The sequence below is a fragment of the Pholcus phalangioides genome, unplaced genomic scaffold (assembly GCF_987345545.1).
Source record: "Pholcus phalangioides strain wild (caught in Gottingen) unplaced genomic scaffold, Ppha-v1.0 ptg000004l_1, whole genome shotgun sequence".
NCBI classification, from domain to species: Eukaryota; Metazoa; Arthropoda; class Arachnida; order Araneae; family Pholcidae; genus Pholcus; species Pholcus phalangioides.
This window is the reverse complement of record NW_028301597.1, coordinates 48,374,748-48,389,872: the sequence shown is the minus strand read 5'-3', so window position 1 is coordinate 48,389,872 and position 15,125 is coordinate 48,374,748. Positions and strand designations below refer to the sequence as shown.

The window sequence follows — 15,125 nt, the reverse complement described above, 5'->3', positions numbered from 1 at the left end:
ATCATTATTGACTGCAATCATTCGATTATTCTTTTTTTATTCTCTCTCTCTCTCTCTCTCTCTCTCGTGTGTGTATGTGTCTAAAACGGGCGCTAAAAGAAGTGGAAACGTTGCCAAAAATTTCCTCCGTTTTCCGATTCCAAAAAACCTTGAATTTTTTTTTTTTTTCATTGAGCGGAATTGATTTAAAAATCGAGCACCTGGGGCTTGGCTCTATTTGAGCGGTGTTTTATCTCATACTTTTTTCTATGGAACTCCATGTCACATTGAGAGTCCTTCGTTAAAAAGAAGCTGGAAATATACAGGAAAAACGGTCATGTAGAAAAAGTGCGGGTAAAGTGCCGTTCAAGTGTTACATCAGCGGGTTTTTAGACGCTTTTGACCCCCCCCCCCCCAACCTCCTTGTTAGCAAAACTATGACCCCCACCCCCTTGTCAGCAAATTTTCGTCAGCTCTGCCCCATCCCCAACGCACATTGGGATCAGAGGCGTACACGGAGTGGGGGGGGGGCTAGGGGCTCGTTCCCCCTATGTTCCCCCCAGACGATCAAAAATTTATTTTTGATGCAAAAAATATTTTTTTTTTAATAAAATTTTTCGGAGAAAATGCCTTTATATGTAATTATAATCAATTTCTGTTAATTTCAATGCTATTTGAAGGCTAAGAATTCAAAATTTCTCTTTAAGAAATTCATTGCTAGCCCTCCTCTAAACCATATATGCTATGTCCCTCGGAGTTATCTGATGTGGCCCACCACCTTAAAATTTCGCAAAAATGAACGGTGGCACATTTACAGATCGCTTAAGTGACCATCGACACATTCACAGATCACTTGAGTGACCACCGACACATTTACAAATAACTTAAGTAGCCATCGATACATTCACGGATCACTTGAGTGTCCCGCGGCACGGTTCCAGAACACTTGAGTGGTTCGTGGCACATTTAGAGGTCCCTTAAGTGACACGTGGCACAGTTTTAGAACACTTAATTACGGAAATGTTTGTCAACAAGGGAGGCGGGGTGGGAAGGAGAGAACACCTTCTAGCCTTCTACTAGATAGTCTTGCAGCCTGATAACTATAACTTGCAAGACTAAATATCGTAAAAATAATAATACACATAAAAAAATATGCAAAGTCATAGAAATCCGAGCCCTAGTTATCAAATTATTGTTTTTTGCAAAGAACGGAACGGACCAATATCATAACATGGAAAAAATTCGATCTGGACTTCGTGGATAAAATTACATTCCCACAAGCCAAATTATCGCTCAAAAACAAAATTATTCCGCATAAAACAATTCTTAGACCCACCTTATTATATGCTTCTCCTGCATGGTCTCATTCATGTAAAATGACCATTAAGAACTTGCAGACCATGCAAAACAAGATACTCAGAAGATTTGCAAAAGCTCCCTGGTTTATTAGAGGAGTCAATATTAGAAACGATTTGGGTATTCCTCGTATATTTGACTACATTAAGAACATAAATAAAGATCAATTTGACAGAATGAAAGAATCTACATATCAACACATCTTAAAGATATTGTGGACTATGGTACACAAGTGTTGAGGAAATACAGAAGGCCTCAACAAATCTTTCATTTAGATTGGAATTCGTTATAAACTGCATTTTTCCCCTTGTGGAAGTTCGGAAAAATAGTTTGAATATCACATATATTGGACTCTCTCATCAGCTTCTTTTTGCATTCATCATGAAGATTGTTCAATAACTTTTTTTTTTGTTTTTCATATTTATATATTCCTAACGGAACCCTATGAACGTAGTTGATTTTTTTTTCCTTTTGTAAATATTTTTGATTAAATGAGACACTCATTCTATTTTGGTTATTGTTTTCATGTAATTGCATATTTAACTTGGATCAACAAGTTTGAAATGAACATTGTACATTGAATTATTGTTTTCTTTGGTGAAATAGTGACATTTCTCCATAGTGTGTGTGCTCAAATAGTTTGAGCAGTTAAGATCAGAACTCATACCTAAGTGTTAAAATGTATAGTACACATATCTGGAATATTTTTTAACTGTTTTAATTTCGTATGTAAGGTTTTTGCGCTGCGACACCCATGTGCGGTGTTTTTTCTCTTTTTTCACCTGTGAACTGAGCTGTTTGAGTGGTTTTTTTTTTTTGGTGATTGTGGCCGTATGCTCTGATAATCTTGTATCCTGGGTCTGGCTGTGAATGTGTTGGTTGTGGTGACAATAACTCCCTGGCATAATTTTGTTTAGCCTGTCTGATGTTTTTTGACCATTTTTCTGTTCTTCTTGTTATTCTTCATTCTCTTTCTTTCTCTTTCCAATTTTTCTTTCCCTCTTGATAGGCCTTCCTGGCCAATTTGTATGCCGACAGGCGTCCTGGCTTGGATGGGAATCGGCTCTACATTCTATTCTGGTCTGGTCTGGACTTCGCGGATAATGTCATCATTTTTTTTTTTTTTCCTGTTGAAAGGTTTTTTTTGCGAATTCTGAAGCTAAGGTTTAATTATTATTTTTATCGGAAGTTCAGATCGAATTTTTCCCCATGTTATGATATTGGTCCGTTCCGTTCTTTGCAAAAACTAATAATAATTTGATAACCAGGGCTCGGATTTCTATGATTTTGCGTATTTGTTGTTTTTTTTTTTAATATTTCTCTGTTTTTTTATATATTTCTCTGTGTTTTTTTTTTATATTTCTCTGTTTTTTTTTTAATATTTCGCTATTTTTTACGTAATAGAGCATATTTTTTTAAATTTTCAGGCATATTTCGCATATTTCATAATTTTCGATTAAAAAAAGTACATTTTTTCCTCCGCTTTTCAATTTCGTTTCAGACTTGATTATTCTGTCCCCCGCCTCTGACGAGAGCTTTTTTCCCCGTTATTCACAGAAATATGACTGATAACCTTGGCACCATCGCCCCCACATCCTGGAGCAGGGCGCCTAGGCTGGGATCTTTGGCGGATCTCAAGTCGGACTTTACACGGGCTGTTCTATAGGGAATTTATAGCGTAAAAAAACAAAAAATAATGATAATTATCACGGGCTCCCAGGGGCTAGAAAAATCTGAAATTTAGGTTTTTCAATCAATTAGAAACGACATTGCATTTTCAGAGAATAAAAATACTAGTCCTTCTTGAATACTGGTGTGTGGCTGTACATAGTCATCTGAATCACCCGGTGGTGGTAATTTTTTTTTTTTTAAATAACGTGATTTCCACGTATTCCCGAGGGATCAGCATGATCCGTCTAGGGAATTTGTTAGTGTTAGCTTAGTAGACATGCATGCCCGAACCGGGATTCAAATCTGGACCTACACAGTGAGAAGCTAGTTCCCTAACCACTGGACCGACAGGGGGCGTGAGAAATTCGACATATTCGTGGGAAAAATCCACCAGTGTTCTATAGGTGATGTTGGACGTCGACGTACAGAGAAAAAATGATGCCACCGTCTACTGTTGATACAAAGTGCAGATGACTGGATACAATTCTTCATTGAAGGCCCTGCACAAGGCCGTCTTCCAACTAAAATTCTACAAACTGCTCCTAGTTATTTGGAAGCGGCACCACTATATAAGTGGGTAGAAACAGAGCCGTCTCTATTCTACCGGTAGAATAGAGACGGCCCTGGTAGAAACCTGCCAAAATAATCTCGTCATTTTTCGCGTGATCTTTACACTTCCATTGGCGCAATGACTTCGCCAAATCATCGCTATCGCCAAATCTACCAGGTTTGTCGTCAATTTGGCGAGATATACAGAGAAATGGATTAATGATCGTTTACAGGCGAAAATGACTATTTACATAGTTTTCATAACAATATTGACACCAGATTTGCTCCGCCGGGGGTCATCGAACTGTTGTCACCAGATTGTCACTTCGCGAGGATCTTTCGGGGTTCTTCACCGGGTTCTTGACGATGCGTGAAAACTCACAGAGGAACGAGGATTTGAGAACGAAGAAACTGTTTTATTTGCGTCAACTAGAATTCCTGCTAAAACTACAGCAGCCTTCCAAACACACGCCTTCTCTCTTTGAATTCTCCTGTCCGAGTCCTTTTTGGAATTTCGCTCTTCTATTCGAACAGTCGCATGCCGAGCGTCCCTTACATGCGTTCACAAGCTCTCTGTGTCCCCCTGTGTCATCGTAATGTCATTTTTTTGTGGAGGTTTTTTTTTTTTTGCGTGTTTTTCTCAGTTGTTTTGATTGTATGTTTTATGTGTTGTGTTCAGTCCAATTAAAAAAAAAAATTTCTACCCGTCGTAACAATATTTTGAACACACACATAATATTGTTATCTCACCAACAGAGGTACTATGGGGAATCGCTTCCATTCGGTAATCAAAGCTTCGAAGGCAACAACATCGGATACCTTAGCATGGAGCAAGCTCTCGCCGATTACGCTTTTCTTATTCAAGAACTTGTGCCAGGTTACCAAGATCCCGGTTCTTCTGATGTCAAGGTGATAGCATTTGGTGGAAGGTGAGACAAACCTCTTTCTTACTATTTTAATAGTGCGTTTAGTCAACGCCTCCTAGAGATATAAGGCCTCCGCACGCTGCTCGTGACGTCAGCAAGTAGTACATTTTCCCTTAGAATATTCCGGGGGAAAATTCCCTGCTCGTTGCCAGTATAATCGTTGTGCGGAAAAAAAATGATCGGGCTCAGAATTTGTGGTTTCTATATCCCGCATCCAATTACCATACAGTATTTGTGAGCCAACCAGGAAGATTCTACGAAAAAATAAGAAAAAACAAAATAGGATGTTGTGATTTTCAAAATGTGGCAAACTTGCTAGGTAGTCTTAATGGCATTACAGATGAACTTGGCAACCGGTGCGGAGGCCTTCTATCTCTAGGAGGGGCTGGTTTAGTCCAGCGTTTCTCAACCTATGGTCCGCGACGATTATACAGGTGGTCCGCAGGCAGACCAGGTAATTTAATTCTAACTGAACGAAAAATTATTGAATTGGTGTAATTGATAAGAAGTACAGTGATGGTTTGAAAGAGAAAAATATATGAGAAATTGCGTTACTAAATACAAGATATAATTGTAGCCAAAAAATTCAATTTACAGCGAAATTGCTAATTATTGCTGAAAGATATGGAAATGAAGAGCAGCAAACAAGAATTCATTTCAACAGAATGACATTCATCATGATTTAAGTGGCCATATTTCATTAAGGGAAATCCGGGAAATTGAGAGATTTAATACGGTAAAATATACGGAACAACAGGCAATTTTCACCTAAAACGTTGCCAGAAGTCAGAAAAATCACCAATTATTGGTTATAAATTACTAATTATCGAGTAATGAATCCCTGGAAATGGAAGAATTGTTTACCGAAAATTTCTGGCGCTAAGCGGGATTGGTGCGACATGGGGGGGGAGAGGCACTATAACGGGGTTCGTTTTTAGTCGTGATTATCATAATATAATGAAGATAATCAAAATTATCTTCATTCACAATTTTAGGTAAGGGGTCATTCAAGTATTATGTCAGCATCGAGGGGGGGGGAGAGTTTTCGGATTTGCTGTCTTTTGATGACAAGGGGGGGGGGGTTTGAAGGTTGCTTACGTCATCAACGACTCCTTTTTGAAGATATGAAATATTCTAAGCTGCTGACGAAATTTTGCTGACGGGGATGAGGGGGATCAATGTTTTGCTGACTTTTGCTGACAAAGGGGGAAGGGGGTCAAAACTGGCTGAAAATCTGCTTACGTAATACTTGAATGCCCCCCGAGATTGAAAATATTTGCGTAGAAAAGAGACAAGTGTGTGAGAAAGAACGAAAAAAAACCAGGAATATATCACTTAAAATACGGAACATTTTTATTTTCTTCCTGAATATTTAAGGCCGAGCACACATAGTGAGGCGACCACGAGGTACGGGAGTGCATAATATAGACTAGAGACGAAAACAATTGTATTGTTTTGTTCTACACCTGATACTCGATCAGCGAGACAAAGAAGAGAAAGAGGCCACTCAACGAGGTGCGTGACTTGAACAATCCAGTTTGTTTTCGATTCGATGTGCCAATTTTCACTATCTGCTGATTGGTCCGCTTCTTCCCCCCCCCCCCCTTCTCTCTCTCTCTCTCTCTCTCTCTCCCTGTTCTGGGGAGGAATAATCATCATCATACCCCTTCCTAGTCCCGATTCTCGTACCGCTTACCTCTTAGCTCTGGTCATCGTAAGTTGATGGTCCGTCGAATTGTTTCTGACATTTTATTGATCCTTGGGTATCAGGAAGGTTGAGGGAACGCAAGTCAATTCCAACCCTTTTTTTGAGACACAAGTACCACCTGGTTTCCAAGACGGTATGGCAAGACTAACATACACTCAAGCCAGAATTAGCCACATCTAGCATTTCCATTAATTTCAGAAATTAAGTCAATTAGGAAGAAAAGTTTGTAGCGAACACAGACCTTTATATAAAGAATAATTGAAATAAACAGTTCTTCAATATACATGTGCTGTACAGTCCTTTCGTCGCTGTGTTATAATTATCACTCTTTCTTTAGTTTCATTAATTCATTCGTCTTCTTGTTTTTTGTTTTTTTTTCAATAACAATTGTGTGGAAACAGTTACGGGGGAATGTTGGCAGCGTACATGAGGTTCAAGTACCCGAACGTGGTTGCGGGATCCATTGCCGCAAGTGCTCCAATTTATCAGGTTTCTGGATGGGAACCACAAGGAAACCACTTCTTCCAGACTATCACTAAGGTAAATAATTCATTATTTCTAGCCTGGAATTGAATTATATATTGCCGGAAGGGAGCACCTTATATGTACAGGGTGTCCTGCAAGTCGTGATTCGGCTTCTATCTCATCAACCGTTCGTCGTATAAATATGGTTGCATTTTCAAAAATGCTCAAAACGTGTTCAATAATCATTCTGTACCAGTCTCTAGAGTGAAAATACAGTGTACACAAAATAAAAAAATCTAATTTTTTTACACGTCCCCCCCCCCCTACTCTTTAACTTCCAGTTAGAAAGTTGTTGCTCTGTCTCTTCCGAGCAACAACAATATTCGCTGAGTTATTTGAATTCAAAAATCAAAAAAAGTTGGGAAAGAGCAGCATAAACGCGGGAAAGAAGCGTAGTCCATTAGGGGTCATGCTGTTTTTCCCCAACTTTTTTCCGATTTTTGAACTTCAATGCACCGAATAGATTAGAAACATGGATTTCTTTTTTATTTTTGGCCTCAGGGGGAAACAAATCATACACTCTCTGATTGGAAGTTACATTACACCACTTTGACGGAGGAGCGTATAAAGATTAAGATTTTCTTATTTTGCGACGCATTGTGTTTTCACTCTAGTGATTTCGGAGCTCATTTTGAGCATTTTTTAAACTGCAACCATATTTCTACGCCTAACGGTTGATGAGATAAAGACAGAATTAGGACTCACGGGATACCCTTTATATAAAGATACAGCGAGTTTCTTACATATTGTGGCTTTGTTCCTCCGTCTGCTTTTTTTATAGGACTTCAGAGATGTATCGCCGAAATGCGAAACGGTTGTGAGAGCCGCCTACAGCCAATTGCAAAGTTGGGCGAGTGTCGGAAAACCAGGTGAGAATTATAAAGAAAAATGCTATGTGTGTGATTATACAGGATGTCTTTTTGAACTCTATTGCCAAAATGAGAGGCACATGGTAGTGCATGTCAAAAAATCAATTTTTTTGCAATTCAACCTAGAATAGCACAATTTTTTTCGTAAAATGCATGACGTCTTCCAGGGGCGCAGCCAGAAATTTCATTCGGGGGGGGGGGGCACTTTCATTTCGGGGGGGGGGACCAAAGTGACAGAACAATGGATTTGGCCATCTTTTTCCCTTTTTTTTGGTCATTTTCTCACATTTCGGGGGGGACGGGACCAGACCCCCAAGTCCCTCCCCCCTCGCTACGCCCTTGACGTCTTCATGCCAAAACGTTGCTGACCTGTCACGAGTAAACTCGTGATCGGTGCGCCTTTGGTTCGGTCGGTACATTCTTGGATACACTCACTTGGACTTTTATAAAGTCACTCACTTGGTCATTTATACAGTCACTCACTCACTCATACAGTCAGTCACCCACTTACATAGTCACTCACCTAATCACTTGGTTATTCATACAGTCAGTCACTCATACGGTCAGGGCAGGCGAAATGTGAGGTGCGAATCCCCGGAAGCGAAACGTACCGGGGGAAATGTTGGGGACGAATTTTCCGGATCCCCCAAAACAGGGAGAAAAACATTAGCCCCAAAATAACTCTGAGAGTCAGAGGGAAAAAATATTTCCCCTACACTCACATAATACAGCACCATTTAGAGGTAAACATCCTTTTTCTTTTCTCCTATAACTTTCTTTTTTTCTCATTCGTGTGAATAAACAGCCTTGATGAGGCTCGAGCTCCCGTGGAAAAGATTCGACTTTCTGATCTTTCCTATTTTCTCTTCTTTTTTCTATTTCGGCCACCAGGATAGGCCAATCTTAATTTCTAAACTTTCTCAATATCCTAATTCACTGAATTCTTTCAAGCGCCATACTATATGGCACATCAGTAAAGGTAAGTTGTGGCTTACAATCTTACAGGCGTAAACATGAAGGTCTGTCCCATCCGTCTGCCCGCTCCTGGTCAGGCCACTAGCGATTTCGAAGCCTTGAGCAAGCTAGCGAAACTCGCTCTTGAACATGACGATATACGTCAGATATACCAAAAACGTCTAATGTCGTTCTTGGGACTTTACTTAGCTGACTATGACAATCGTCTTCTTCTTGTTGAGGACAAATGTAGCGTTGCTACAAATTTCAGCACCGTTATGGCACACTATGAGGATTACTTAGCTGATGAGACTAATACTTCTAACTTAGATGAACTCCTCAAGTATTCTGTTTGTTTCTTTCTCGAAATCGATGAGGCCCCCTGTAAGCACACGCTTGCATCCAAATTCAAGGCCCAGGAAAATTCCCCGGTATCATCGCCGCTCATTATCAAGTCTTCTCTTAGAAGTGCAAAGAAGGCTAAAAAGAAACACAATAAGTCGCAAGATTCTGTCCCAAAGTTGGTTTCTCATTCTCAATCTGTCCCAGATGACGACAGTAATATCCCCTCTGCTTCCAATGAAGCCCATTGTGAGGTGCTGTCACAAAGTGAGGATGAAGATGGGAATCGTAGAATACAACAATCGGACCAAGGCGGCAGTAGCACGGTACTACAGGATCTCATTAGCTCAGAGGATAAGGGTAATGAAGATGATATAGCTAATGAAGATATTGATCTTACCGGTTTTCAGAAGGTGACCCACACTAAGAAAAAAGACAATATCCCTCCTGTCATGTTGAATAAATGGACGGGTTGGCATGAGCACTATCCTAAGATCGTTGATATGTGCAAGCACAAACCCGAGGTTAAATCGGGTGCTAATAAGATGTCAGTTAAATTCTTTCACACTGATGATTTTCGTAACTGTACGAAGCTCTTTAATGAGCTTGGTTTTGAGTATCATACGTTCCAGGTGGACGTTGAACGTCCACTAAGAGTGGTTATCAGAGGGCTTCCAGTAAACATGGAAGTTACTAGCATACAAACGGCTCTTATTAGTGAGGGTCATGATGTTGGGAAAGTAAGCCCAATGAGACACTTCAGAACCAAGAGATTCATGCCCCTGTTCATAATTGAAACGGGAAAAGGAAATAGTGGAATATATAAAATCAAGGAGTTGATGGGGCTTCCAGTCACAATTGAGAAACTTAGGGGTGGCCCTGGAAAATTAATGTGCAGAAAATGTCAGAGGTTTGGCCATTCGGCCCAGACCTGTTTTAATTCTGCAGTCTGTGGCATTTGCGCACAAAAACACAGGGTTCAAGATTGCCCCCAACACACGAACAAAGCGCATAAAAACAAGTGTTCTCGTTGTGGTCTGGAACACAGAAGCTCATTTCAAGGATGTCCGAAGTGGCCCTGGCCTAAACCTAAGACCCTCTCTTTCACTCCTTCGGGTGAAAACGCACCTCAAGTAGAAAAAGAGGTTAATCTCATAGACTTCCAAGATAAAAACAAGGAAACAAACACTCAGCCCAGGGTAAGTTTTTCCGATGTGGCTCAGCCTAAAAAGGTGGTTAACAAAATCCACAAATTTGTGGGAGCGCTGAAGAAACGTCCTATCCCTCATACTTTGAGTGGGGAACATGCTTCAACAATGACCTCAACAACGGAGGCCCAGGACCCACTGGTCCCATCACTGATCGATGTAGAATCACAAGGGCCGTCGAAAAAGGTTGTTGAGAGGAACGAGCACACTATTGAGCATGACGCAAATGACATTGCTACTGCTCTAACAACCATCACAAATACCACCTTCCAAAAGCTTAAGGATACCACTGAAGAGAAAGATAAGCTCGCAGTTATCTGGCAGAGCTTTATAGAGGTTATCCTATTGGCCAAGAAAATCTAATTCACTTATCACTTTCTGCTTTTTGCGAATATCAAACACTAATACGATAACAATTAGTAACACCACTTTTACAACGGCTCCTAAGCCTTTTAGAATCATCAGCTGGAATGCTGACGGAATCCATAATAACCGCCATGAATTGCGTGAAACTATTGATGAATTTGACCCGGATGCGGTTCTCATACAAGAATCGTGGCTTTCACCGGCACGCAACTTCAAAGTCCATAAATATGAATGCCATAGGCTTGACCGCCCCAACCTACCTGGAGGGGGTGTCCTTATTCTTATCAAGAGGAATTTTCATATTGAGACAGTTGATCTTCCTACATCCACAACTTGTGAGGCCATCGCTATTAGGGTACATCACCCAAATCAACAACCGATGGTAATCTGTTCCTTCTACAAGCCACCACGATATCGACTCGATATCACCTTAGTAAAAGCGATATTTAGAAGTAACGGTAATAAGCCCATATTTGTAGCTGGTGATTTCAACTCTAAAAGCCAACTTTTCAATAGCAACACAACAAATCAGGATGGTAGGATGCTCGCAAATTTTTGTCATTCAAATATGATTGATGTTCATGCGCCGCAATCATCTACACATTACCCCTACAACCTTCAGCATAGGCCAGACGTACTTGACTTTGGTTTGACAAAAAACCTTCTACACGGAGTCACCATTGAGGTACTCAGTGCTCTCGGATCTGACCATAATCCGGTACTATTCGAGATTGACAGTGGTATCACTTATGAAATTCCATACATGCTTCGTACAGATTGGACCAACGTCCGTACAACACTGGAAAATGAACCGGTCATTGAGATCAATAGTTTGACAAAAGAGAGCATTGATATAGCAGCAGAAAAAATCACTGAGGTAATTCAAAATGCCGTAAATAATTCGACAAGGCGTATTAAGCCTTTTAAAAATTATGGCATCCCTGAGGAGTTGAAGTGTAAAATTAACTTCAAAAATCAACTCCGAAGACGAGTGCAGCGTACGAGAGATCCCAATCTCCGTAACATGCTGAACCGTATATCCAGAGAAATAAGAAACAGCCTCAAGGAATATCACTCTCAGAAGTGGAATGATTTTCTTGATGAGGCTGATGTATCGGATGGGTCTCTCTGGAAATTAATTAGAATTTGTAAGCCCAGAGCCATCAACATCAACAGAATACATGGTACAAATGGTCTTGTATACACTGATGAAGAGATAGCGGAGTCATTCGCTAATACATATGAAGACCAGTTTTCACCAAATAGTAACCAACCGCCTATTGTAGAAACACACTTTGAACAGGTGGTTAACAACTTTCTACAAAACAACCAGCCACATAACATCGTGACGGCTGCTCCCACTGATCGTGAGGAGATCCTCGAGATAATTAAAGGACTTAAAGAAAAAAAGGCCCCTGGGTTTGATAATATTATTAACACAGCTTTGAAGATACTTCCATATAATATTATCACCACATTAGTAAACATCTTTAATGGTATGTTAAAAATTTGTCATTTTCCGTATAGCTGGAAACATGCCATTATTAAAGTCATTCCAAAAACTAGGGAGATAAGTCTATTTGCGAATGATTTTCGCCCGATCAGCTTGCTTCCGGGATTGTCCAAGATTTTTGAACGAGTTTTTAAGGCGAGATTATCTTTGTATCTCGAGGATAACAGCTTTATCCGAGATGAACAACATGCCTTTCGTAGCGGACATTCTTGTGTAACACAACTGGTCCGTGTTGTGGAGTACATACAGGATGCTTTCATCCACAAGGATTATGTAGCATGTTTTGATTCAGACATACAGAAGGCCTTCGATAAGGTTAAGCACTCAACACTGATTGCCATTATGATACTTAGAAGGTTTCCTTCCCACTTTATACATATGGTTCACAGCTACCTCAGGGATAGGACATTTCAGGTCCGTATCAAAAACGCCCTCTCCACCAGACGTCCACTAAAGGCATCTATTTGTCAAGGGTCGGTAATTGGCCCAATACTCTTCAATATTTTTATTAACGATTTTCCTGCTCCACAAAGAGGAATCTTAGCTTCTTATGCTGACGACTCGAAAATCCTTATGGCATCTAGGGACCCTCAGCAAGCTCTGAGGAACTTGCAAGAAATGGTCCGAAGGGTCGAGATCTGGTGTCAGCTACATGCAGTGGTCTTAAACGAGGGTAAATGCAACTTTATATGGTTTGCAAGGAGACAACTCCCTCCGAACACCACTATCACAGTGGGGCAGACCATATTACAACCCAAGTCTCAGACAAAATATCTTGGTGTTATTTTGGATAAAAAGCTCAGTTTCAAAGCTCACATTCATGAGGCAAAAGTTCGAGCCGCTAAGGCTGCAGGACTTCTAAACAGAGTCTGTTACACACGCTCTGCACTTAGCCTCAAAAACAAAACCATTATGTACAAGTCAGTCATTAGACCAATTATGTGCTATGCAGCACCATGCTTTTCCACAGCGAAACCCTCGGTCATCAAACAATTACAAGTGCAGCAAAATAAAATACTTCGGCGATATACCGGGGCACAATGGTATATCAGAAATCTTGACATAATGAAGGATTTGAACATTGAAACCATACATGACTACTTAGGCAAACTATGTAGAGGATATTTCGATAGAGCTGAAACATCAGAATATCAGCACATAAGAGACATCTCGCCTTATCCTGCGGTAGAGGTGTTGAGGTTTCTTCGACCTAAGAACATACTGGCCTGATATGGCCCAATGAATTGGTTTAGTTTTGTAAAAAGTGTAAATAGTTCTAATTCTCTCTTCATTGATTGGAAGCATAGTGTTGCATATATACTGAACGCCTACCAATATTTATCGCATTTAATCTTGTATCCACATGTAATCATATATATTGTATTCACGCCATTTATTAGAATGAACATATATATATATACTCTTTTGTAACCATTAGGTGCAGTATTCCACTTTTTTGTCAATTATTTGCTGAGATAATTGACTGATTTTGTAATTGTGTATAAAATGCGTTCTTGAATTTTGATACTTCACCTCCTTCGGACATAGCTCTACAAATTTCAAATTTCTGTGATAAGTAAGCCACAACTTACCGAATTCATTTTTTTCTAATATGATCTGAATTAATTTGACGTATACTGACTCTCTGAGTACAGCATGGGCTGTAAATTTTATTATCTTTTATTGACACGCCTCTTATACACTTACACTCACACACTCAACTATCACATACAAACAGCTTCTTAACTTCTTCATCCAGCTCGTACGGAGCAGCATCAAACAGGGAAGCTTATGGGAGTCTTTAAGACTCGGTACGCCCTGAGAAAATGTATCTACCTCAGTCAGTCAGTCTTTTTTTCTCCTCATAATGTGAACAAGGTTGCCATATTTTGGGAACTTCTGAAGTAGGGTAATGTACGTATCGGCCGAATAAGTGGGCTGTGAGCCCAGGTTACATTGGAAAAATGATAGTCTTGACGCTTACTATCACCCATCTCATTTTGGAGAAACTGATGGCAGATGGCAGCACTACAAGCATTACACGGAAAGCTCACTACACGCACATTCATATACCACTTCGTTAGAAGTTCCGCAGAGGAATATGGACGAGGTGCATGTCAGTTTAGTAGTGGTCATCTTTATTTGATAGATATGTTAACAAACAAGGCGGGGCTTGTTCCAGAGGCTTGGAAATGGCAAAAAATGCCTAGGGAGAGTGTATACCGATAATAATTTCTTGTAGATTATTTCCGAACATACAGAACATGAGGGTGATACTGCCGGTTTTAAGGTTGTTCGTACAATAACAACTTTAAAACAAATAGCTGTCGATACTCAAGAAGTCAAACTCGCACCGCTGCTCTCCAAAAGATATGGATGACCGCACGTGCTCGTATTCAAAATCATCTGAACGCGTATCTGAACGCGTATCTATCATACAACGGTACGTAGAGTTACGAGTTCAGCATATCAATCGATCTTGCTACCAGATGATCATCAAAACTACGAGCATCTACCAGGGAACTATGAAAAATTCGGCCTTGTCCAAACGTCTGGCGTCTCGCCGCCAATGAGCTGCGTCGTAAGGGGTCATTCAAGTATTACGTCACCGTCGGGGGAGGGGTTTCGGATTTGCTGACTTTTGATGAAGGGGGGTTTGAAGGTTGCTTACGTCATCAACCACTCCTTTTTGAAGATATTAAATATTCTAATCTGCTGACGAAATTTTGCTGACAGGGGGGGAGGGGGTCAAAAATCGCTGAAAATCTGCTTACGTAATACTTGAATGACCCCTAACGTCCTGCTTTGTTAAGGACCCTCGTCACCTTTTGGACCAATCCAAGTATGCCTGCCTGGATGATTATTATGCCTGGCTGTTCGATTTTTCAGAATGTTCTTTAATTAATATCTATTACTTCTCTGTGGGGAAATTTTTTAGGCCTCCAGAAGATCTCTCGTTATTTCCACTTGTGCAAGGAGCTCAAGACCGAAGCCGATTTCCACCACTTACTTCTATGGAGCCGGAACGCTTTCGTGAGCGCCGCGATGGGAGATTATCCTTATCCAGCGAATTTCGTCGGCGATTTCCCGGCTTATCCCGTAAAAGTAAGTAAGAAAGTCACTACGATTCTTTTATTTCTCCCGTCCTTAAAAATATTA

The 15,125-nt window shown here is 40.4% G+C and overlaps 1 protein-coding gene across 1 annotated transcript in view; it reads left to right on the top strand.

Annotated features, from left to right (window-relative positions):
- LOC149087764 (dipeptidyl peptidase 2-like) overlaps positions 1 to 15,125 on the top strand; it is a 39,628-nt gene that overhangs the window by 15,656 nt on the left and 8,847 nt on the right. Inside the window, exons 3-6 of the mRNA XM_089231667.1 lie at positions 4,312 to 4,484; positions 6,591 to 6,729; positions 7,496 to 7,583; positions 14,905 to 15,071. Of these exons, the coding sequence (XP_089087793.1) occupies positions 4,312 to 4,484; positions 6,591 to 6,729; positions 7,496 to 7,583; positions 14,905 to 15,071 (567 nt within the window). The remainder of the gene's footprint in view (positions 1 to 4,311; positions 4,485 to 6,590; positions 6,730 to 7,495; positions 7,584 to 14,904; positions 15,072 to 15,125) is intronic.